Source organism: Hippopotamus amphibius, chromosome 11 (genome assembly GCF_030028045.1).
Source record: "Hippopotamus amphibius kiboko isolate mHipAmp2 chromosome 11, mHipAmp2.hap2, whole genome shotgun sequence".
Taxonomy (NCBI): domain Eukaryota; kingdom Metazoa; phylum Chordata; class Mammalia; order Artiodactyla; family Hippopotamidae; genus Hippopotamus; species Hippopotamus amphibius.
In genome coordinates this window covers 37285232-37310012 of record NC_080196.1, presented here as the reverse complement: position 1 = coordinate 37310012, position 24781 = coordinate 37285232, and the positions used below count along the sequence as shown (strand labels likewise).

At 49.6% G+C, this 24781-nt stretch overlaps 1 protein-coding gene across 3 annotated transcripts in view; it reads left to right on the top strand.

Moving 5' to 3' along the window:
• Window positions 1-24781, top strand: part of DAAM2 (dishevelled associated activator of morphogenesis 2) — a 110464-nt gene that overhangs the window by 43735 nt on the left and 41948 nt on the right. For 2 of the 3 annotated variants that reach the window (XM_057699589.1, XM_057699591.1), the window contains exon 2: window positions 21929-22154. In XM_057699589.1, coding sequence (XP_057555572.1) covers window positions 21987-22154 — 168 coding nt within the window. In that variant the 5' untranslated portion in view covers window positions 21929-21986. Of the gene's footprint in view, window positions 1-4215; window positions 4340-21928; window positions 22155-24781 lie in introns of those variants that run through there. The other variant, XM_057699590.1, reaches the window with a different exon arrangement.

The following is a 24781-nucleotide window of genomic DNA, read 5'->3' as shown; positions in this document are numbered from 1 at the left end:
TGTATATGAGTGGAAAAGTGTTATACCTCTAAAGGTCAGAACCTTGAGAATAAGCTATCATGTATATTTCTGGCTATAGGCAACATTATGTTACAAATGTGCAGAGCCAACATGGCTAAGCACAGGCAGCAGCGCACAGGGGTTAGAGCTAAACGAATAGATCCAATATGGAGTCAGGTTTGTTCTTCTCTGTTGCAAGAGCAGATGTTCAGTAAATATTTGTGGAATGAGTGGATGGATGGACGAATGCACACATGGAGGAAGGAACTCTTGCAATCAAGTGACGTTCAGGGAAGACTTCAGGGAGATGAGCTTTGAGTCTAGTTATGAAAGAGGAAAGGGCATAGATTGGCAGAGATGGCAGAGAGAGCTTTGTGGTTGGGTGAGGGGAGGCAGGCCTTTGGTACCCATTGGTCTGGATACTTCTAACCAGATGCTGACTCAGAATGGTCATATCCTGGGGGAGAGGAAGACCTGGGGGCTGTCTTCTACAAAGACTTGGGGGAAGTTCTACAAAGACACAAGCCTAGAGAGAGGGTTTTCCCCCTTTTATTTTGCTCCTTTTCCTCTGGCACTTGGAACTGAGCACATTGCTAAGATTCCTTGAGTCCCTAGGGCAGGGGTGGGGGTGGAGTAGCAGGGGGGGGCCGTTCTAACAAATGAGTCTGGACAGAGGCATGTGGACCATGGCCCAGAGAGATAGGGAGTGGGGAGGGTGAGTGAATTGAGAGCTTGGAGAGGAGGGAGTTCTATTTTGGGTGACTTTGACTCCCAGCCTCTCTTCCAGCCAGATCTGTAGCAGACCCCCACCCTCTGCACACAATTGGCTTGTCCCTTCTGTGCACTGGCTTCTGCTCTCTTTCTGGCTCCCCTCCTGCATCCTTTCAGACTTGGCTCTTTCTCTCTTTGGTGTCCTGCCTCTTGGTATTCTTGCCTGCATCCAAAACCTCCTCCCAATCTTTCCAAAGAAACCATCCCTGAAAAACAGCAACTACAAATAATAACCAACATCTACAATTTTTCTCCAGTCCTGCTATGTGCTGTGCACCACACTAGGTGCTTCGTGTGTCCTGGTTCAACTCACAAGAAACACATGAGGTCATTATTCCCGTGATTGCTATTTGACCAATGAAGAAACTGAGCCCCAGAGAGGTTGGGTGAACCCCAGGCAAGGCCATCCTTAATGTTGGTGGCAAAGATCTGCCCAACTCAGAAGACTGTGCCCTTCTCTTCTCATGGCTACAGAGCCCTCCCGCTGAATCAGAAACTCTGGGAGCGGGGCCCAGTAAGCGGCATTCAACAAACCCTCCAAGAGATTCTAGAACCACTGATTTAGCTGATTTGGCTCTGACCTGGCTGAAAACCTCCAAGTCCACCCAAGATTTGGAGAAAGCTGATTCATTGCTATTACTCATCCTTAGAATTCTGTTGAATAGCTCTGGGCATAAGGCAAGATGCTCAACGTTCCCGAGACCTCGTTTCCATGGTTGTGAAATAGAAGCAACCCCTACCCTTAGAGGGGAGCGTCCCTGGCTTTTCATTTCCAGGAGAGGATCTCCCCAGAGTGGTTACTCAACACTGATGGCACCTTAGCATCACCTGGGGAATTTTACAAGGTATCAATGCCTGGCTCCTTCCCTGGACCAGGCCAGCATCTCTGGAGGTGGGATCAGGGCATGAGTGGCTTTAATGGATGTGGGGGTGGAGAACCTTGGCCTCTCCCTCCCCATCACTTCCTCAGGGGAAGAGGTGAGGCATCTCTAACCAAAGGCTCTGGGAGGTTATGAGCTGGGCCTGCCAACACTCCCTCCCTTCCCTGGGTTCTGCCACCTGCAGGGCGGGCATATCTGGCCAGCTCTGGGGGATGGAGTCAGGAGCCCGCTCCTACGGGAAGGTCCATGTTCACCCTCCTAGGCCAAGGACTGGACATGTCAGCTGGCCTCACTCATGTGTGAAATATTAGGACGTTCATTTGGCCAGAGAGATATAGCCACACACTCCCACAGCTTTATCAGGAATGTGGCTGATACCGTGACCGCCATCTGTTTGCTTCATGGATCTGTTTCTCAACTGGTCCTGAACTTGAGCCAGAAGAGGAAGATTCTATGTATGGACCCCACAAAACCCCAACATCATACGCAGGCCAGAGTTAGTGTTGAATTTAATGAGATGGTATAAACAAGCCAGCTAGTTAGTTAGTGGTCAGCAAAGGCTCGTTGCATCTGAATCAAAACCCAGCCCACTCTGGTCACCACTACACCTCCCTGGGGAGGACTGAGCTCCGAGCCTCAAACCTCCACCACCAGTTAACTCCTTAGTCCTCACTTCACTCAAGTCAGTAAATGTCAGTGGCTCTGGGTAGGGATAGAAAAAGGATCTCTGTAGCTGAGAGAAGAGCAGATCATTTAGAATTGACTGTATCTTTTTTTTTAACAAGTTCCCAGGTGATACCGATGCTGCTAGTCTAGAGACACATTTTGAGATCACCTGAGCTAAGTGAAGACAAAAGGCAGGTGAGCGCTGGCTGGAGGGAATGCCAGAGGGAGAGGCATCTCTTGACTGGATGGGGTCCAGTGTTTGGCAAGGTTGGCTGCAGATTACAATCACCTGGAGAGATTTACAAACTCCAGAGCCCTATAGGGCAAACGACTGATCCTGTTTTCTGGGGACCGAGAGCGTCCCTGGGATGTGGGACTTTCAAGATTAAAACGGGGACAGTCCTGGGCAAAACAGGATGAGCTGCTCGCCCTAGTGGCTCCCCAACACCCACCCAGGGCTTTTGTTTTCATTGGTTCTGGTTAGGATCCAGGCACAGATATTTTTCGAAATGCCCCATGATTCTACCATGCAGCCAGGGATGAGAACCTGGGGGATATGATCACAGCTCTGGAAAGAAGGGGTGAATTGTGAACAAGGTTGGTACAAATGCTGGTGAAAGAGAAGGGAAGGGGATGACGAGTGAATGAACCCACGGGCATCCCAATCCCTTGGGGAACTTGTTAAAACGCAGATTCCCGGGTCCTTACCCAGATCTGCTGAGCCGGAAACTCAGAGAGCAGGGCCCTGGGCTCTGCATCGTTGAGAAGCCCCTTAGGAGGCACTGTCCTTGGAGATCTGCTGAGAGCGGGAAGACCAAGAGCTAAATTGAGGGAAGAGAGTTGGAAACCCAGGCTGTGCTCTAGGTGGGTAGCTTGTTGATAGCTTTTGGCCTGAGGCCAAGAGGAGCCGTGAGCGGGGTGCAGGTGGAGTCCAGCAGAAAGGGGCCAGCCTCAGCCTGGGCTGGAGGTCAGCCAAACCGGTAAGAAAGGATGGGGCCTTGAAGAAATGGTTCCAAGCTGAGAGCACGTACCAGCTCCCTGAGTGAGCATAAGATGAGGTCAGCGCTGCCGGCCAGCCGTGCAGGACTCGAGGCTCCCCATTCCCCCACCCCACTCTGTGACCACACAGCCATGCCCTGTCTGAGTCCGTCCTCAGCGTCCACATGGGAGATCAAAGGGCCCATACAGGAAGCATTTCTGAGTAGAATCAGCTGGGTGTGGAGACTGATTGGATAATTTATAACGTAAAGGAGGGAACAGCGTGTGTGTGTGTGTGTGCACGTGCGTACACACTTGGTGAGCTTTTGGACAGCCTGTCAAAACCTGCCTCTCATGCCAGCTCAGTCAGCTATGTGCTTGTGACCTTGGGCAGGTCACTTGGCTTCTCTGAGCCTCAGTTTCCTTGTCTGTAAACTCAGGATGCTAATACCCACCTCTCAGGGTTTGATGTGAGAATAAAATGAGGTAATACATGTAAATGCCTGACATGTAGCCGTCCTCAAGACAGAGGAAGAGTTAAAGTATGATTCTGTGGTTTGACCTTCGGACTGTGGTGTCACTCACAGAGAAAAGCAGGGGTGGTCCGAAGGGGGTGGGAGATGAAAGACGTTTGAGAGGAAGCTGGTGGGAGTGGTGCCAGCGCTTCTGAACAGAAATGTGGGTAGTTGGAAATAAGGAGCTGGAGATGCAGGAAGGGAGGATTTGGGAGTGACCACTGCTAACTTCGTCTGAAATAAGGAGATGGAAGGTTTCCTGGGAGGGAGAAGGGGTGAGGGAGAAGGACAGAGACCCAAGGTGTGAACCCTTGGCAAAGCCCCAGCACCTCTGCTGCTGGCCTGGCTCCATGCTGGGTGCAGAGTTCCTGAGAGACTGCGACATTGTCCCCAACCTCAAGGACGTCAGAGCCCAGTGAGAGTGACGGTAATTCAGGAAGCAACAGTGGCTCTGTCTGATGGGAGAAACGCAGGATGCTAAGGAGGGGTGCTTCACCCACACCTGTGGGGATGGATGCAGGCTGCCAGGTGAGTGGCCAGGGGTTGGGGGGAGGGCCAAGGAGGGGGTGCTCCAGACAGGGGGACCAGCTGGTTGAAATCAAGGAGGAGAGAGCGAGAGGAGCATGGGGACAGGCAGGTGGAATTTCACATTGTTCTGAAACACCACGAAGAGGGAAGTGGGAAGAGGGCCCCTGGAAGGTGAACAGGATGGAAAGAGGTGATACTGATGTGCAGAAGTGCAGTTTCCAGGGGAGGTGGGCACTGAGGAGGGAGGCGAGGGGAGACATGAGGGGCCCTGCTGGGTAAATAAAGCCCCTTTGGTGGAGAGAATCGGGGCACAGCTTGTAGGGGTGTCAGGGTCAAAGAAAGGTGATTTAAGGATGGGGGTGTCCATGCAGAGACTGTCCCTGGGACTGGAACTATGGAGGGGATGGGCTGGCTTCTGGGGGGGGAACCCCAGCTTCTGTAGCCTGAATTCTTACAGCCAAGGTCTCTCGTCCCTTGGAGGAAGCATCCTGTTCCTGGAAGCACGGAGAGGAAAAATATCTTATGCCTTTTACGTGCAACATACATTTCATTTGCTGGAAGGGGCGGGGGCTGGGAGGAGGGGAGAGTGGAAACAAACAGAAATGCAAATGTCCAGCGTTTCATCCGGGAATGCCAAGAGCTCATTTAACTGTTGGTTTGTAAAGGTGCACGACTTTACCTCGCGCTGAGTGCCACTTGAGACACCTCTTGACAGTGTCTGGCCAAAGTCTGGGTGCCTTTGACCTCCAGTGGACTCTGAGAAAACGTTGAAGGACCTGAGGTCATTGGGTTTGCCGTGAAGATTTATTTCTAAGGTTAATAGCTTTCTCCTCTCTCTACCCAACTCCCGCGCCCTCAGGAGATGACTTTCATTCAGGGAGAGGACCTGCTGCGTACATGGCGCTATGTCATGTTCTTAGGGGGCTCAGAGTCTAGATGGGGGAAAAGCTCATTGGCATAAAAAAGATAAAATAATACAAGACATCAAGTAACAAAAGTGCCGCAGAGTCGTATATGATGCAGTGTCCTATAAACAGGATAGACAGCAAGGGCTCTAAGTTTATTTGGGACAATTCAGGTAGACAAGGATGGGTAGGAAGGCTGCTTGGAGAAGGTGAGACCTGCATAGGGGAGGGAGAGGAGGAGGAGGACGAGGCAGAGGTGGGGATGGGGATGGGGATGAGCTGGGGGATAATATTGCCAACCCAAATGTATTGAGTTAGCCAAAAAGTTTGCTAACATCTTACAGAAGAACCTGAACAAACGTCTTGGCCAACCCAACAGAACAAGCAGAACCAATTTTTTTTAACTCTATTTCAAAGCTAGCACATTCTTTTGCTTTTCATATTTATCCAATTGCAGAAGGACACACAATCTTTGTGTTTGAGTCATGGGAAGCCATCACATTGATGATAGGTCTTATAACTGATAGAGTCAAGAATTCAGGAAATGCGTGCTGCAATGTATCTAATCCATCCGATAGAGTTCCTGCTGTGTGTGCGGAAAGAGCCCAGTGGGGGGAGTTGGAGATAAAGCTGCCCTTGAGGAATTTTAATCCCTTGAGCAGTGGTGCCTTTAGGGAGGAGTGACCAGGGAGCCTACTGCGGAGGGATGAGGTGGAATAAGGAGGAGCGGTGAGGGTGGGGAGAAGCCCAGCAGTTACTGAGCTGCCCATCAAGGCCCTTCAGGCAGGAAGCCACCCCAGATTAAAGTCACTTGTCTCTGTTCCGTCCTGACCATTCAGGGACTGTGGGTAACATTTTTGGAAACACACAGGGAGTGGCCAGCTGGGCTGCTCTTCCTGGGAAAGGCTGCTCTAGCTGGCTGCCTTAGAAGATGGGCAGGACCAGCTGCGCAATTCGCAGGCCCCAGTGCAAAATGGAAATGCAAGGCTCCCAGTTCAAAAATTATTAAAGATTTCAAGACAGCGACAGCAGAGCCTTAAACCAAGCAGGGGGCCCTTCTGAGGGTACCCAGCTCACACACCCAAGGGACTGGTCCAGAAGATGGGATAGCCTGGATCTTTCTGTGACTCAGTGTATGCGGTAAGATGATGGGACCGGGTTGCTGTCTGCAGCTGGGAGACAGAGCTTCTCTGTACTAGTGCTGACTTCTTCCCTGAGAGTTGGGATGGGTAATGGGGAAGGGATGGGGAGACTTCCAGGGATGGGGGGATGGGGGTGCCTGTTTACCATGATGCTGCCATTTCTGTGCAATGAGAAGGCTATGTCTGAGTTTTGGAATCAGTTAGAGTAAGGTTCACATGTTTTATGAACCCTGCTAACTTGGGCAAGTTGCTTACCTTCTCTAAACTTTAATTTCCCTATATGTAAAAATGCATAGTATCATCTTTGTGGGATGTTGGGATAATTAAGTGAAATAATAAATGTGAAAGTTTGAGCCCAGCCTAGCTCTTAGTAAATGTTAGTATCCTTCTTTCTAAAAACGTGCTGAATATCTGTATTCTAAAATATGGAGCATGGAATAGATTGGGGATACATTATTGTCAGCTATTTGGTTTTTTCTATCTCAGGCTTATTGGGGAAGTGGCTAAAATATAACACCAAAATTTCAAATAGCAGAGGCAGAGGGAGTGTACACCCTGTTATAATATACACCAAAGGAAGCCCAGTTGCATCTGCTGGACACACACATACACCCAGAGGAATACGCACATGTGCGTGTGTGCATACACGCTCTGGAACTGAATTGAAACTAGGTTGGAATGAGATGATGTTTTACAGGAGAGAGCCCTAGTGTGGATGTCATCTCCTGGTTTTGAACCTCAATGTCCTTATCAGTCAAAAATACTGACCTTGCTGAGTCGTCTTGAGATGATGAATGTGAACACGTGGTCTTTGGTCCACAGCAGTTATAAGCATCTTTTGGTGCATCTCTGCTCCCAAGCCATAGTGTGGTTAATGGGAAACTGAAGACCAGACAAGGCCTACCCCATAGGAACATTTCCTGAATATTATGCTTGGGCAGCTCCTTATAAACTAACATGGGCTGATTTGAAATAGGCATGGGGGCTGATTATCAGTGATATTCCTGTTTTCTCTGCTCATGTACTTTGGGAAGCTAGCTGGGTTTTCTCCCTGCAGAGATTTAAAAGTCAGTAGAATCTTGTGTGTTTGTTTCCTGGGGATGAACACATGTATACACACACCATACATACATGTCCATACCATACCACATACACACATAAACGCATACTACACACATCATGCTATAAACATACACATACACACCACCCTGTACATCCACCTCTGCACCATAGGGTCAAACCCTCTCACATGTCAACATGCATTAATATCTTCCCTCTCTCCCTTTCTTCTTTGGTCATTTCTGAGAATCCTCTATACCTTCTTCTGCTGTGTGCAAGGGTGGGTACCTCCCCCATCCCAAACCCACATCCCTCCCAATGTCCTAGAAACTCCAAGTCATGGCCACTTCGCTCAGTCCCCTTTGCCATCTCATCTGCCTCTGACAAATTCCAGGACTGTAACCCAGGCTGAACATGCCTTATTTTTACCCACCCAGAAGCTTGGGGCTGCTCTCAATTCAGCTCTACTCCCAGAGACATCCAGGTGGAACCAGGCTAGTGCTTCACTAGGCTCCCAGGGACCCCTCAGCTTCTCCCATGCTTCTGTGGGCAGAGCCCTGAACCCTAGTCACCACTGAGGGGAGCCTGGGGCCGGGACAGGGGAAGGGACCTGGTTGGAGGGCCTGTGATATGCCTGATGCTGTGCTGCCTGCTTGATACGTGCTCTTTGTTTGATGCCCACAGTAGCCCTGGGAGGTGGGCTTTGTCGTCCGTGTGCCCATGAGGAAAGTGAGGCTCACAAGTCCTAAGTGACTTAGCCACAGGCTTAATATGAAAGCATATGGTCTTTACAGTAAACCACCCTGCCTCCTGGAAGACCAGGCCAGATTAGCTGAGGCCTGGGCCTGGAGGGAGTTCCGTGTTCCCCTCCCCACCCCACACACACACACCTCTGGGCTGTGAGCTCTTTCCTAGAGCCTGTAGAGCAGCTTATGACACTAGCAGTCTTCTAGAGGGTTGCCAGCTGCAGTGGCCAAAGCCCTTGGGGGTTGGAGATTGTGAGGTTATGAGTACACCTGTTTTGTTTGTTTCTAACAACTCTATTGAGGTATAATTGGCGTACCATAAACTTGACATAAAGTATATAATTTGATACATTTTAGCACATGTATATACCTTTGAATCCATCACTACCATTAGGATTACGTTTGACCATCATCCCTCAAAGTTCCCTTGTGCCGTTTTATAATCCACCTCTTCCCTGCCTGCCCTCCACTCCCTCCATAGGCAGTCACCTACTCAGTTTTATTCACTACAGATGCGTTTGCATTTTCTCAAATTTTAGATAAGTCGAATCATACAATGTGTAGGTTTTTATCTTCTGGTTCCTTGTACTTAGCATAATTATTTTGAGCTCCATCCACGTGTGGCATGTGTCAATAGCTCATTCCTTTTTATTGCTGAATAGTATGCTGTGTTATGGATACACTATACAATTTGTTTATTGATTTGCCTATTGATGGACATTTGGGTTGCTTCCAGTTTGGAACTATTACAAACAAAGCTGCTCTGAATATTCATGAATAAGGTGTTGTATTGGCATATACTTTCTATGTTTTGGGTAAATACCTAGGCGTGGAATGACTGGATCACATGGAGGTGTAAGTTTAACTTCTTAAGAAACAGCCCAACTGTTTTCCATTATGGCTGAGTCATTTAGCACTCCCACCAGCAGTAAGGAGAGTTCCAGTCCTCACTGGCACATGGATGTAGATCTGATTTCAACGCTGGGTTGAAATTCGTGAGCCCCACCAAATGGCCAATCCTAGAAACTGAAGCAGTTGGTGTTCAGTTTGGACTGGGAACCCCGAGGGATGCTGAACCTAGGAATGTAGAATCAGGTGCTCCTAGAAATGTCATTCAAAAGGCTGTTTGCAGAATGCTGGAAGAGGGGGAAAATGAGAGGTCAGCACTGGTCCCAGCCTGAGCTCCTGTGGAGCTGGACCATGTCTGGAGCTTGGTGATTGGAAATGAAACAAATGCACCTGAGACATTTGGGGAAAAGGTGGCAAGAAGCACTAAAAGGATGGGGCATTAGGGCAGGAAGGACAGGAGCAATGGAAGGGGACTTGGAGCTTGGGAGACTAGAGCTTGTGAGGGCAGGAGCTATATCTGTGTAGCTTGCCCTTAAACCCCCAGCATCAGGAGCAGTGCCAGGCGTAGCGTGAGTGCTGAAAACAGTGGAGATGGAATGAACGAACAACTGAATGAATGGTGAACTAATGGGAGGATAGGATTCCATTCAAGCAGCATCATTTAGCACCTTGTGTGCTCTGTGGCACAGAGCCCAGCATCCGGGGTGGAAGCAACTCTGGAGAGCATGTGGTTTTACTCCTTACTCACAGACAAGCCTCAGAGAAGGGATGCTCTTAGCCAGGGTCACTCCTGTCTTGCACAGGTAGCCTGCTGGGGCAGAGATGGGACTCCATCCACAGTCTCCTCATTTTTAGTCTAGTGTTTACCTTCTTCTTTTAAAAATAATATTATCTTTTCTGATGAAAATAAATGCTCACTGTAGGAAATCTGAAAAAATCCAGAAAAGGATAAGAAAAATAACCCTAAATTCCAGCAACCCAAAGATAATTACTTCAAGCTGTTATACATGCGTGTCTATCTATCTATCATCTATCTAACCAATCCTTATGTATTTTTTAAAATTTATTTATTTATTTATTGACTGCGTTGGGTCTTCATTGCTGCGTGCGGGCTTTCTATAGTTGTGGCCACTCCTTGTGGTGTGCAGCCTTCTCATTGCAGTGGCTTCTCTTGTGGACACAGGCTCTAGGCGTGTGGGCTTCCGTGGTTGTGGCACATGGCCTCAGTAGTTGTGGCTCATGGGCTCTAGAGCTCAGGCTCAGTAGTTGTGGGAGATGGGCTTAGTTGCTTTGAGGCATGTGGGATCTTCCCGGACCAGGGTGCAAACCCTTGTCCCCTGCGCCACCAGTGAAGTCCCCTTATGTCTTAACATTTTGGCTGTTTTCAGTCTTTTCTAGCATTAGTGACCCTGGGATGGATGTCTGGTCCTGAATCCTTGCTGGCATCTCTGATGATCTCCCAGTGCCCTTTCCACTACGCGATGCCCCCTCTAAACCCTTCATATGAGCAGAGAGCTCAGGGTAGAATAGAACCCCTGCTGGGAGAGAGCTCTGCAAACATTCCCATACCCAAACACCTGTACTGCCCCCGTCATAACCATAGCCACACTTTATTTAATGTTCATTTGATTAATTGTCTCCCTTTCCTGCCAAACGGAACTCTTGTTTACCCTTGTATTTTTCCAGCTTTTAGCGGGGTACTTAGGTGCTCAACAAATATTTGTTAGAGTGAATGAACGGATGGATGACATTGTATGAACAAGAGTGAGGAGCAGGTGAGGGGTCTCCCTGACTCTGCGTTTTTAGTCCCTTGCCTCCAGGAGTCAGCTCAGCTCCCCCTCCCCCAGCCCCTGCCCTTCCGCACTCTGCCCACCCTGGAGAGATGGAATGTGCCTGCGGTCCAGGATTTATGTCCAGCCCGGCCCCGAGGCGCACACAGTGCCTTTTCTGGTGTGAGAGCAGGACGCTGTGAAGGACTAGGAGGGCTGTGAGGATGGCACCGTGTCTGGGGAAGACTCAGCCGGGGTCCAGAGTGTGACCAGGTGCACAGGCCCAGCGGGGGTCCCAGGGCCGGCTTGCCCTGACAAGGACCTCGAGGTCCTGCCTTCACGCGTGACAGAATGCCTTTGTCCGGGACCCCAGGAGGAGCAGGCAGTAGGGAGCTTCTCCGAGGCCCCGGGGTTGCCTAGAATGGTTCGAGTCCCCAGCACACTGGGCGCTCTGGTGGGAGACCTGGCAGGAGCGCCCAGGAGGAAGCTGGGGGCAGTTTTCCCTGCAACCCTTCAATAAAGCATCCCCATCAGTGTGGGGGAGGGACTCAGCTTCCCGGAAGCTGAAGGGGTTGAGGACCGGTTGTCACGTGTTGGGTGGTTTCCCTTTGGCCGGGAGCCCCGGGCCTCTGGCTCTAATGGGTAGCAGAGACTTGGGTGTTGAAATTCCTTCTTCTCTTTTACATCACAGCTGTTGCCTAAAGAGCTCCCCACTGCTCCCTCCTCTTCTCAGCCCAAGTCCTTGCTTTCTGTGCCCGGTCCCTGTCTTGCCAAAGCCCCTCACGCGCTCACACACGTGCGGGCATGCACGCCCCTCCCTCACATCCCCGGCATCCGTCCCCTCCTCTCATCCTCGGCAGTTCAGGGCCTCATTAACGCTTACTCAGACAGAGCTACTTCTAGACTCTTCGCCTCTCCTGTCTCTCCTGTAATCCACCCGCATAACATTGCCACCAGAATTGTCCATCCAAATCCCAGCTCCGATCAGGCCTCACAGACTCTCCTTTTACTGTAAGCCAATCAACTAATCAGCCAATAAACCAACCATCCTTGAGTGGCCGCCTCCGCCGCCTCCGCCGCCTCCTCCCCCTCAGCCTGCCATTCAAGGCCTGCCTTTATCTGGTCCCCATCTTGTGTCCCACTGTACCCCTTTGAGCCCTGTGTCCCAGCCTGCTAAAATGACTTCCCTTGGCCCCTCACTCACCTGGATGCCAGGTCCTCCCTTGGGCACACCTTTGTCGTGAATGGGTTTCTTGGACTCTCCCACTGGCACATTAACCTCTTTCCTCTGAGACCCAGCTTCAATGCCACTTCTTCTGGTGAATGTTCCAGACCACCCCAGCCAGGAGCCACTGTCCCCTCCCTGCAGTCCCAGAACCTGGAAATCCCTCCCTCCCTTGCATCCTGGTGGGTTATCCACATGCCTCTCTAGTAACACTGTAAACCCGGTAAGGGTGGGATTTGATGTTTGGCTCATCTAAAGCACCCAGAGAAGTTGCCTTGTGCATGGCAGTCACTCAGGGGATGAATGGTTGGATAAATGAACGAGTGAATGAAGGAACGCATGCATGCTTGACCATGGCCTTGGAGAGCTACCATCTGCTTGTTTTCTGTCCTGGTGAGACAAAGAAACCTATGTTCTATCGTTTCTCAAAATGAGAAAACCAATTGGAAAATCCATAACTTCCACATTCGCCCCCAAGTCAGAGAAATGTCACTTTGGGGACTTTTTCAGTTTCACTTTCCCAGCAAGATACCTCTTTCTTTCCTTCTTCTCCCACCCTACAGCCTGCACAGAGGGGACCCTGGGGCTGCAAGAGTTTACTTTTACTTTCTTGCCTTTCCCAGAGCAGAGGGGAGACGGTAATTTAGGCGGCTGCTAAAAATAGCTCTGCCGTCCTGGAAAGAGAGCATGCTTATTTTTGAAAGTGCTCCCTGCCCCCTCCCCAGCCCTGCCCGAGGCTCACAAGACAAGTCAGATTGTTCTGACTTCAGTCCTGAGACCTACAGGGGAGTCACGACTGGGCCCTGTCCACCGCGTGGCCCAGGTGCTGGGAGGTGGGCCCGCAGAGAAGTAAGGAGATAGGAGGGCTTCACGGTCTCCATTTTTTGTCCTAATCAGGACGCAGCCTCTTAGACAGCGCCCAGTGGGGACAGCATGGTAGCTGTGGGGTCTGGAGAGCTGGTTTCAGTCCTAGGCTCACACTTGGCATCTTGCTGAGCCTCAAATCTCCCTATCTATAAATGGGAGGGAGCAGGGCGGTGATCGTGTGTACCCTGCAGGAGTGTGGTAAAAGTTTGAGATAAACCTTGAACATGGCAGATGCTCGAAAAATGATCATTATAACTTTATTATGATCAGAATCACTGGATTTAAAGCACAGCACTCCTGGTTTAATGAGTAAGACAGGCTGCGTGGGGAGCTCGTATGCTATGCTAAGTTGAACCATATGAAGTTGATGGTTTTGTAGAATGAAAAGTCTTGAACACTGTCAGCTACAAATGATCCAGCCTAATAACACAGGGATCAGTAAACTTTCTGTAAAGGGCCAGGTGGGAAGTACTTTTGGCTTTATGGGCCCCAGAGTCTCTGTTGTATGAAGCAGCCATAGACGATGAACAGGTGTAGCTGTATTTTAATCAGACTATTTACAAACAGGCTGTGGGCTGGATTTGACCCCTGTGGTATTTACCAACCCCTGTAATAATACGTAAGACTCATTCACATAGAGAACCTTTCTGTAATACGTACTGTCAACATTCAGGTTTCTTCATAATTATAACAGTAGCTTATCTGTATAGCTATTAATAGTATTTATTATAACTAGGGACTGTTCTAGGTACTTTCAAATATTAACTAATTTAATTCTCACGACAACCCTGTGAAGTGTGTACTGTTAGTATTTCCCCATTTTACAGATGAGGAAACCGAGGCTCAGTGAGGCTAAGTAACTGATCTGAAGTCACAGAGAGTTGATGGCTGTTGGGCGGAACCCAGCCAAGTTTGTGGGGGTGGAGTTGGATGTCAGCAACTCAGGCAGCTTCAGGGTAGAAGCAGGGGTAGGCTCGTGAGGGGTCCCGGGCCTCTTTGTTGTCCACAGAGCCTGAGGGGAGGGTCTTCAGAGGCTTGAAGTGGGAGCAGGTGTGGTGTAGCTGGGCAGTGGGGAGATGGGTGGGCAGAAGGCTTGGGAAGTAGAGCCTGGGATGGAAAAGAATAGACTCTTTCTTGGGAAACCAGGTCCTGGGTAAGCTGGGCCTGGGGCCTTCTCTCAGTGACACCCAGTGGCGCATGAAGGGTCAGTATGTAGGGAGGAATCTCCTGCCTGGGGAACAGGACATGGTTTACATTCTTTATGTTTCATGCAGCATCTCTGGGGAGCTCTGGGCCCCATTCCCAGACCCGGGCCCCGGGGACCTGGCGGGGAGAGGAGGGCAAAGGAGGAGGTTCCCCAGGGTGCCTGGTCAAGGTACTTGGATACCTGGTCAGTTCCCTTTGCCTATTAGTTTAGCCACAAATTAACAGGCCTCTGGTCAGGACCCTGGTCCCTTGCAGTCTGTGCTGTTCTCCCTCTGTGCCTTTGCTGATGCTGTTCCCTTGCCTGGAATGCCTTTTCCCACCTGCTGCACTCTTCCTTAATTCTCTTATCTCTTTCAAGACGAGGGGCACAGGTTTGATCCCTGGTCAGGGAACTAAGTTTCCATAAGCTATGGCCAAAAGAAAAAAAAAACGAAAGAAAGAAAGAAAGAAAATTAAAAAAAAAGAAAGAAAACAGAATTCCCTGGAAGTCCAGAGGTTAGGACTCTGTACTCTCACTGCCAAGGGCCTGGGTTCAATCCCTGGTCAGGGAACGAAGATTCCACAAGCCATGCAGCCAAAACGAAAAAAGAAAGAAAGAAAAAAAAAATTACTAAAAAAAAAAAAGAAGAAAGAATTCTCTGGCAGGTCCAGTGGTTAGGATTCCATGTTCTTACTGCCGAGGGCTGGGGTTCAATCCTTGGTCAGGGAACTAAGAAAATCCCACCACATGTGCAGCATGGCCAAAAGCACAAAACAAAACAAAACAAAAAAGACTTTTCTCAAAACTAGCTCAATGTCACCTCCCCCTGGAAGCTTTCTCTGATTCCCCTTCACCCCCCCCCCCCCGCCCCCAACTGGACCAGGTCCCCTTTCTCAGTCTCTCTCACCCCACCCTTCTGTATTGTCACTGCCTTGACTCCCTCAGCTCTCCCACTAGAAGGGGACCTGCTCAAGGAAAGGGACCAGGCCTTGTTTACTCCTGTGTCCCCACCACCCAAGTCAGTGTCCAGCACCTGGGCTGGAAGCTGGTTGAAAGCACGTATGCTCAGAACCCAGCCCCTCACCCACAGGATGTGGTCATTGGGCAATTGCCTGACCTTTGGGAGGCTTAATCATCTGTAAGAAGGGATTGTTATGCGATTGGAGGGTTGGGGGCAATACGTGAGGTAAAGCACAAAGTTGTCAGCTCAGGCCTGACTCCTTGTTGGCACCTGGGAAGTGGCCAAGGAGAGGTGCAATGGCGTATCCTCGTCCTGTTACCCCCATGTATGGGGCTCCGGGGAGGCGACAGGAGAAGGCAACTTGAACGTCCCAAAGTCACAGCATCAATCCCAACAGCTAAAGAAAGAGTTTATGAGTCAGCTTGTGTTCTGCAACGAGAGCACTGAACTTGGAGTCAGAATATTCCGTTGCAGTTCCAGCTGTGTCCCTTAGCTAGTGGGTGTCATTGATAAGCCACGTAACAGCTGCTGAATCCTCAGTCTCAACATCTGTGAGGGGAGATAATAGTAACAACCACCTCACAGGGTCACTGTGACACCGAAATGAGATTGTGGAGCTGTGAAATCACCTGGCCCAGCCTATGAGAAATAATCATGAATTATTGAGTCTGGATCTAAAGAACACTTGAGAAAGCTCTGAGTGGGTCTCAGATCAGATGTTTCTTGGACATGTGCCCTCTGGCTTAGTGGTTTGTAGCCTTAGAGTCAAATAGTCATGTGTTTGAATCCTAACTTTGCCATCACTAGCTGTGTGTCTTTAGGCAAGTTACTTAACTTCTCTGAACCCCACAGGTTTTTTGTTTTTTTGTTTGTTTGTTTTTTGTTTTGGTTTTGTGTGTGTGTGTGTTTTCCTTTAAATGACTTCTTTAAGATGGTGCCATCCATCTCAGAGAATGAGAGGTGACCCAGTGTCTGGCAAATACCGAAGTCTCAAGTACTAATATTGTTCTGCTTTTACTTAAGACTTAGGAGTAAGCACTAATGATACTGGGATTTTGAAGCTTTAATTAATGTAAATAAAAACTGGTGTGTGAAGGAGCTGGGGGCCGGGGTTTAGGGTCAGGGGTTAGGATTCTCATCTTTACAGACCAAATGGGAGTTCTGGATTCAAGTAATAGGAAGCGCTTCCTGGCTTGGAGTGGAATGTGGGCGGAGCGCTCAGTGCAGGCTGAGGACAGCCCCTGGGGGAATCTTTGGGAAGGAGATTGAGTCAGGCAGCGTGGATGGTCAGGGCTGAAGGGGCCCTCAGAGGTCTTCAGTTGAACCCTGACATAGCACGGAGAGGAAACTGAGGCCCAGAGAGGATGGCATTGTGACCTCCGACCCACAGCTGCCTTGTGACTAGCCTGGTCCCGTGAATTAAGGAGCTGTGTTTTTTCCACCATATGGAAGGATGTGACAGGGAGGAGGCGAAGTCTGGCTGGACCCAGAGGACTGGAGGAGACCCCGAGAGAGTTACAGGAGGGCTTATGGGTGCTGACCTGATGATTTGGTGTCATTGGCCAGTTGGTCTGTATTTAGGGACTGACAGTCCTGGGAAGACCTTGTCCCCACAGGGAGAAGGGGAGGGGGCAGGCAGACAGGAAACGGATGGCCTAGAGCTGTTGGTGTTGGGGAAATTTCCATGGAGAGAAAGGTGGTTGGTGTGTGTGGGGGGGGGGGGGTGGCTAGGATCAATTTCTCAGGCCTAAGTTCAAGTCCACTGGGTTTTGTTCTGTTTTTGCTTCCTGTTTTTCCTTCTTCTCAATTCTCCTCCACTGCTCCTCTTTGTAGAAGGATTTTGCAGAAATGAATTGCTCTGGCCACCTCCACATTTCCACTCCCTGCCGCGGGTCAGTGACAGGGTTTACCTTTCCAATTAGAGGTAGCTCAGAGCCTGAGGAAAAGCCCGGCTCCTCTGGTCCAGACATCCCAGTTACCGAAGACAAAGATGGGTGGCTTTTTGAGTCTGGCTGAGCAGGTTCTACAATGCCAGGCCTTGGGGCCCCACCCATGCCCGGAGAAGGGCCCACGGTTCAGGCTCGGGGCAGGGCAGGTCTCTCCTTGCCGGTGGTCACGCTATTCAAGCCACAGCAGCAGTGCTGGCCTTCTTTAGTGAATGCCCGGAGAGCTCCCAACAGTTTACTTACATTGTTTCATTTATTCTTCAGCAAAACCCAGTGAGGAAGGTGCTGTTATGACCTCAGTGTTACAGATGAGGAACCTGGGGTTCTCAGAGGTTGAGACCTGATGCTCAGGGTCACCCAGATGGGAAGGCAGAGCCAGGAGTCAGATCTCAGTCCATTTGACTTCAGAGCCTCTGCTGGAGTGAAGGAGGGCTTAGAACAGGGGTGGGAGAGAAATCAGATTGTGGGAGACACACAGTTCCTCCTGGAGAAGTAGGCGGCTTTTGCCCTCTCCTTAAGCTCTCCTGGTCTACAGGGGACCTTGTTTCCTGGAGCTATTTCTTTTTCTCTCTCTCTTTTTTTTAAGTTTTCTTTTTTTAAAAAAAATACTGTTTTCTTTTTTATTGTTATTTATTTATTATTTTTTGGCCGCGCTGCAAGTCTTGTGGGATCTTAGTTCCCTGACCAGGGATCAAACCTGGGGTCCAGCAGTGAAAGCGCCGAGTCCTAACCACTGGACCACCAGGGAATTCCCTGGAGCTATTTCTAGACTGAGCTGTAGAGTCCGGTCTTCTCTAATTGGGGAAGGCTGCAGGGGGGAGGGGGACAAGGACATTGATGTGGGAAGAGGAGATCTTCTGAGGTAGTAACCAGACCACAGCCTGAAGGCTGGCATCCTAGGTTTCCATTTCAGCTCTGTCCCCATAGCTATGTGACCTCGGGTAAGACGTTTCCTCCTTGGACCTCGATTTTTGGATCTCTACTGTGGAACTAGATGCTTTCCAGCTGGGGACTTGCGGTTTTAGTCTTGGATGTTCAGAAAGGGCCCCAAGAAAGGGAGGAAGGGACAGACTTCAGAGGGGTTCCCGGGAAGGAGGGCACCCTCAGGAACATAAACACACCCAGGAGCTGTGGAGCAGGCCGCCCTTAAAAGGGCAAATATGCAGCACTCCTGGGAAGGGGTGGGGGCCGTTAAGGCCCTTCTCTGTGGGGACAGCACTTCCTGTTTGGAGGGCCTGTGTCTACGTCTTCCCTCTTCCCTCCTCCTGAGACCACTACACCTCCCTCCTCATACTCAGAGGAGACCTCAAAAATATTTAAAGACAGGTATGGCCTGGCATTAACCAATCAGAGCAGTCACAGCTGGGAACAGCTGGTGTCAGACCAACGGGGTATGCCAGCCCTGCCCCTGCCCCGACTCCCCCTGGTAAAGCCTGGCTCCGGAGCTGAAGGGAGAGAAGGACAAGGAGGGAGACTGGGGGAGCGAGACGTTGAGGAGGTGAAGGCAGAGAGTATGCAGGTCCTCCCAGACGTCAGCCCATCCCCGCCAAAACCCCGACGTGCCGTCCACCCAGCCTCACCTAGCCTCTAGGACATGCCCGCCCTTGCTTTGCGCCCTCAACAAAGCAGTCTTGCCTGCCAGCCGCAGCTGCATTTTGGAGGCTGATGAAACCAAGGTGACCTGGTCTGGACTCTGCATCATCATCCCAAACTGACGGTGGGCAGGGGGTTCAGGGGAGTCCACCCCTACCTGCCCACAGAATCAGTGCTTTACTTAGCCTGGCAGTGGGAGGCCAGGGCTTCACCCCACCCACTCTTGCCCACTGGCTGTCGAGTCCCCTGGAACGCTTCAATGTCTGCCTTCCCCCCTCGATTCCTCAGCTGCCAGCCGATTCCGGGTCTTTGCCAACATAAACCAGGATTCTGCACTAACCTGCCAGCTGCTTCCTCTACCTCCAGCTTCGAGACTGTCGCCTTGTTTGCCTCAAGGGTTCTTGATGGCTTCACTACCAGGAATCAGAGATTTCAGTCAATATTTCTTGACCGATTGATAAACATCCCTCTTCTTCTTTTCCATGAGTACAGGTTGTTTCCCAATTGACCAAGAAATATTTATTGAGCACCCATTAAGGCATTTTATTAGCCATAAAGGGGGTGGGGATGTCAAAGAAGCAGGAGGCGTGGCCCCTGCCCTCAAGGAGCCCTCGCTACATCTGGGGAGAGGCAGTACGTAAACCCGGAAGAGATGACCAATAATACAAGGCAACGTCGGGCAGTGTGTTATTTTAGGTGTTCCTGGGTCTATTAAAAAGTCTTTTTTTTTTTTTTTAGTAGAAGAATAGTTGATTTACCATGTTGTGTTAGTTTCAGGTGTACAGCAAAGTGATTCAGTTACACATACATACGTATCTATTTTTTTTCAGATTCTTTTCCTCTATAGGTTATTACAAAATATTAAGTATAGTTCCTTGTGCTCTACAGTAGGTCCATGTTGGTTATCTATTTTATATACAGTAGTGTGTGTATGTTAATCCCAAACTCCTAATTTAAGAAAAAAAAAGTAGATAGATAAAGGGAAGGAATGATCAAATCCCTTTGCATGAATAACCTGGTCTGTATATAGAAAAAATTTATAATTTTTTGGATTGTATAGGGCAATATTTCTTTAAAATATCTTTGGAAAATAATTCTAAAGAAAAATTTTTTTTAAAAGTTCTGTGTTCAAGCACATTTAATAAATGCTAGCAAACATTTAAAAAAAGTGTCACAAGGTTTATTAAAAAAAAAGATTAAGTGGAGCCAGTAAAACTTCTACATGATGATTAAAGTGCATCTGGCCTGTTATGAGAGGCCATCTCAGATGACTAATTTATTAGCTGGATTGTTAGGGCTTAGGAAATAAAGCAACGTTCTCCTTGAGTTACCTTGGGTTCACTAGGGACAAGTTACACCACATTTATCTTTTTTTGGATGAGGTTCTAGAACTTGATTCAAGGGAGTGCGCTGGATTTGGCATATTTGGAGCTCCACAAGGACTTAGGGAACGATCTCCTGTGTGTCTTTAAGAAAAGAGGGCTAGATAAGTACATGGGCTTCATGGGTACAGAGCTGGTTGAAAGACTGTCCCTTGAGAGTGTCAATGACTAGTTCTTTGGCATTCCCAGATGAGGTGGCTACGTCATCTGGGCCTGTCGGTGTCCTTGGTGTGGTCGACATTTTTAGCAACGATGAAAGTAAAGACCATGGAGACGTTCTGATCATTTTGTTAACGACTGAAATCTAGGAAAAACCGCTAAGCATCACGACTCAAAAATACCTGAAGCCCTTTGGACATATTACCCCAAAACACTGAAAGCAGGGACACACACAGATATTTGTATGTGTTCCTAGCAGTGTTATTTACAGTAGCCAAACAGATGAAGCAATCAAAGTGTCAACAGATGAGTGGATAAACAAAGTGTGGTGTATGCATACAAGGGAATAGCAGTCAGCCTTAAAAAGAAAGGAAAATTCTGCTACAACTTGTATGAGCCGTGAGGACATTATACCAAGTGAACTAAGCCAGTCACAAAAGGGTAAACGCTGTAGGATTCTACTCACATGAGATACTTAGAGTAGTCAGATTCATAGACACAGAAGGTAGAATGGTGGTTGCCAGGGCCTGGGGGGAGAAGGAAATGGGAAATTATTGTGTAGTGAGTACAGCGTTCCTGTTTTACAAGATGGAAACAATTCAGGAGGTGGATGGTGGTGCTGGTTGCACAACAACGTGAATGTATTTAGCGCTGCTGAGCTGTACACACAAAGATGGTAAAATGGTCCATTTTATGTTCTAGGTGTTTTGCCGCAATAAAAAAAAAATCTTGACCCTAAACCTGTGATATAATATTCGATATGGATAAAGGCAGAATCTGATTTATATTCAAAAAATTAAGATATGCAAGTATAAGGAGAATATGGCTGGGCAGCAGGGTGGTGGAAAAGCAACGGTGTCTCTCCTGAACCCACCCAGATCGGAAACCATGTTCAGGAACCATTGGTCAAGGATCGTGTGGCCCTTTCAGGAAGACCTTATGCAGATAATTGGACTTAATCTACTAGGAGCTATGTGGCATCAATGACTAGAACCAGTGTTCACTCTCATGCTGGTCACCACAGAACTAGGCTCTCCCAGTGGCAAACCAAACCCTTTCTGTTCCGATGACCGCCTGACTGATCTATGAGTTCTGGTCTTTGGCCATAGTGGTTTCCTCTGTTCTTGGGTCAGTGTGGAAAGCAGATTCCTTTCACTGTTGGCTGAACACCATTCCAACGACCAGCCCCATTTCCTTACCCAGGGTTCAACCTAATGGCTCCCCCAGTTCACCCCTCCTTCTAGATGGGTGGGTGAACCCACACCCTGTTGATATTTCACATTCATCCAAACATGCCTGGCCACAACAGACTGGGCAGAAAGCCGTGCAAGCCTTCCATCTTCTGCCCCCATGGAGGCCCCCACTCCAGGAGCCGTGCCATGTCATTAGCTCGGTGTCTCCCCTGCTGGCCAACTTCAGCCCTTCCTTCCTCATTGGATGACACCTTTAAAGCAGGTATCCCCAGACCCTGGAATGAATCAAGGAAGTGGGCGAGCCCTGCTGGAAACTGGTCGGCCAGGGGACGGGGAGCAGGAGTCCCATCTGTACAGTCGCTGAGAGGGTAGGCTGAGTGCCAACTCTGACCTCCTGGAAGTCACATTCTGTGATACAGCCCTCTGGTCTTCTCTAGGGGCACAGGAGGATCTGCACGTGTTTGTGGCTGTGAGAGAAGGAAGGGGCCTTGGCTATTGGGTCGAAGGCTCCTGACAGTCAGGCACAGAAGTTACGGTGGCAGAGTGGCCACGTCTCTGCCCAGCTGGCTGCCGTGCCTGACCACTCCGTGCTCTCTCTTCTACCCAGATCACCATGAGGACCTAGGGCATCTGCCTGCGGACTGTCCCCTCGGCCTGCAGTGACCATGGCCCACCGCAAGAGGAGCCGCCATGGCCTGGGCTTCCTGTGCTGCTTTGGGGGCAGCGACCTCCCTGAGATCAACCTCCGGGACAACCACCCTCTGCAGTACATGGAGTTCTCCAGTCCTATCCCCAACCCAGAGGAGCTGAATGTCCGCTTTGCAGAGCTGGTGGTGAGTGAGGGGGTGGGGAAGGATGGGGTCGGCAACGGGGAGGGCCACGGCTGGAGCAGGCAGAGCCAGACGGGGCCGAGGTCCACGTGCGGGCGTCTTCACCTACTGAAACACCTCCGCTGTGGGGTAGCAATAGAGTCCCTCACTGGGGTGGACACCGTGAAATGTTTCCCCAGAAGAATGGTCCTCTGTCGTATCCCCACTGGATTAGCGACCTCGTGGGGTAGCAGCAGGCCCCCAGGAGAGGAGCAGGTCCGGGCTCCTGTGAAGTCAGGCAGTGAGAGGCCCCAGAGAACAGCAGAGCACTTGACGCCTTTTTCTCTTCTGCTCTTTGGAATTTCCCCGGGATTCTTTTCTCTCAAACACAGAAAGAAGAGACAGGGTGGAATTCTGTAGGCAGACGCTAGGTACCTCAGAAAAGGGGATGATTTTCTTTTTTTTAACTGAAGTATAGTTGATTCGCAGTGTTGTGTTAATTTCTGCTGTACAGCAAAGTGATTCAGTCATACATGTGTATATGTTTTTATATTCTTTTCTGTTATGGTTTATCATAGGAGATTGAATGTGGTTCTCTGTGCTATGCGGTAGGACCTTGTTGCTTATCCATTTTATATCTAATAGCTTACATCTGTTCATCCCAACCTCCCACTCCATCCCTCCCCCAACCCCCTCCCCCTTGACAACCACAAGTCTCGGAACAGGGGATAATTAACTGGAACCAAGGAGGTAAAGATGCCTGTGTCACACCTGGAGCCCGGGTCGGGTCTGGGATGATGACATCCCCTGTCTAGCCTGGGGAGGATGCAAGCTCTGTCATTCACGCTAGCGGCAGCTTTTCTTGACTTTTTGATACCCACTCAAGACCACAGCAGCACCCTGTATGTGAAACACCATTCTGACCACAAAGAGACAGGACAGGAAAGAAGCATGATTCCTCTCTTTGGGGGTCTGGTGGTGAGACAAAGCCTGCCTGCACACCAAAGAAAGTCCCAGACTGGGGAGCAGGACCCGTGCCCAGGACTCGGGCCGGAACCCTGGCAGAGAGCGATAAGCACGAGGTCATCCACCGTTAACCCTTGGTCACTCATTCTCATGGCTGGCCCGTCGAGAAACAATGCGGTGTGATTGGGAACGGGGTTTCATACTTGGATTCGGTCATGGATGTATCTGATTAAGGCGATCCAGCTCTTCACGTCACAGGACAACTATAAGATGGGACCAATTGTAAAATAGGTAGCTAGTGGGAAGCTGCTGCGGAGCACAGCAAGAGCAGCTTCAGAAAAACAAATGCTGTATTCTAACACACATATATATGGACTCTAAAAAAATGGTACTGATGAACCCAGTGGCAGGGCAAGAATAAAGATGCAGATGTAGAGAATGAACTTGACGACCCGGGGGGCGGGGAAGGGGAAGCTGGGACAAAGTGAGAGAGTAGCATTGACATACATACACTAGCAAATGTAAAACAGGTGGCTAGTGGGAAGTTGCTGCATTACACGGGGAGATTAACTTGATGATTGGTGATGACCTAAAGGGGTGGAATAGGGAGGGGGGGAGGGAGGGGATATGGGGATATATGTATACATACAACTGAGTCACTTTGTTCTACAGCAGAAGTCAACACAATATTGTAAAGCAATCATACACCAATAAAGATGAAAAAATTAAAAATTAAAAAAAAAAAGATGGAACCATGCACGTGATGAGAAAAAGTGATCCACCTTCCTCATCACATCAGGTCCAGGAAAACTCATTGTCCAGATTTACGCCTTTCCTCTGGGTGAGGCCGGGGGTGGGAGAGAACAAAGCCCCTGCTCGTGTAGAATAACGTTTGGAGCCTGACCCGTGTTAGTCCGTCCTGCTAAGATCTATTACTCAGGATACTGCTGACACCAAATACATGGGTTTTCCACATCAGGCAGTTCTCCAGTTTTCCACGGACATCAGCTGGGTGTCCTACGATTCAACTCGGTTCTGACACTTACTACCCAGAGTTAGCATAGACCCCTCAGGATAAGGGCTCAGAGACTGACCCCCACGTCAGACGCCAACCACAGGTGGTGGGTCCCAGGTTCCCCACACTTCCGTCCAACGTGGCTACAAATCAGGGGTTCCCACGATCCCCTCCACAGGCTTGATAATTTGCTGGAACTGCTCACAGAACTCAGGGAAGCACTGTATTTACTGTTGCCAGTTTATTATAAAGGATATTCTAAAGAATACAAGTGAACAGCCAGATCAAGGCATATGTAGGGGTAGACCCCGAAGGATGGGGCTCCTGTCCTGAGCACAGGAGCGTCTGTCCCTGTGGAGTTTGGGCTTCCCCACCCTCCCAGCGCGTGGCTGCATCCACCCAGCTGGAAGCTCTCTGAGCCTTGCCACTTTAGGGGCTTTTATGGCGATTTCAAACATGATAGATTTTTAACTCTATCTGTAGCCCTTCTCTCCCCAAAGTTTGGGAAGTAGAGCTGAACGTTCTAGGCTTCTAATCAAGGCTTCATCCTTCTGGCCACCAGCCTCCACCTCGAAGTTGTCTAGGGTCCACCAAGTCACTTCACTAGGAGAAAAGAGGCTCCTATCACCCAGGAAATTCCAAGGAGTTTAGGAACTCTGGGTGAAGAACA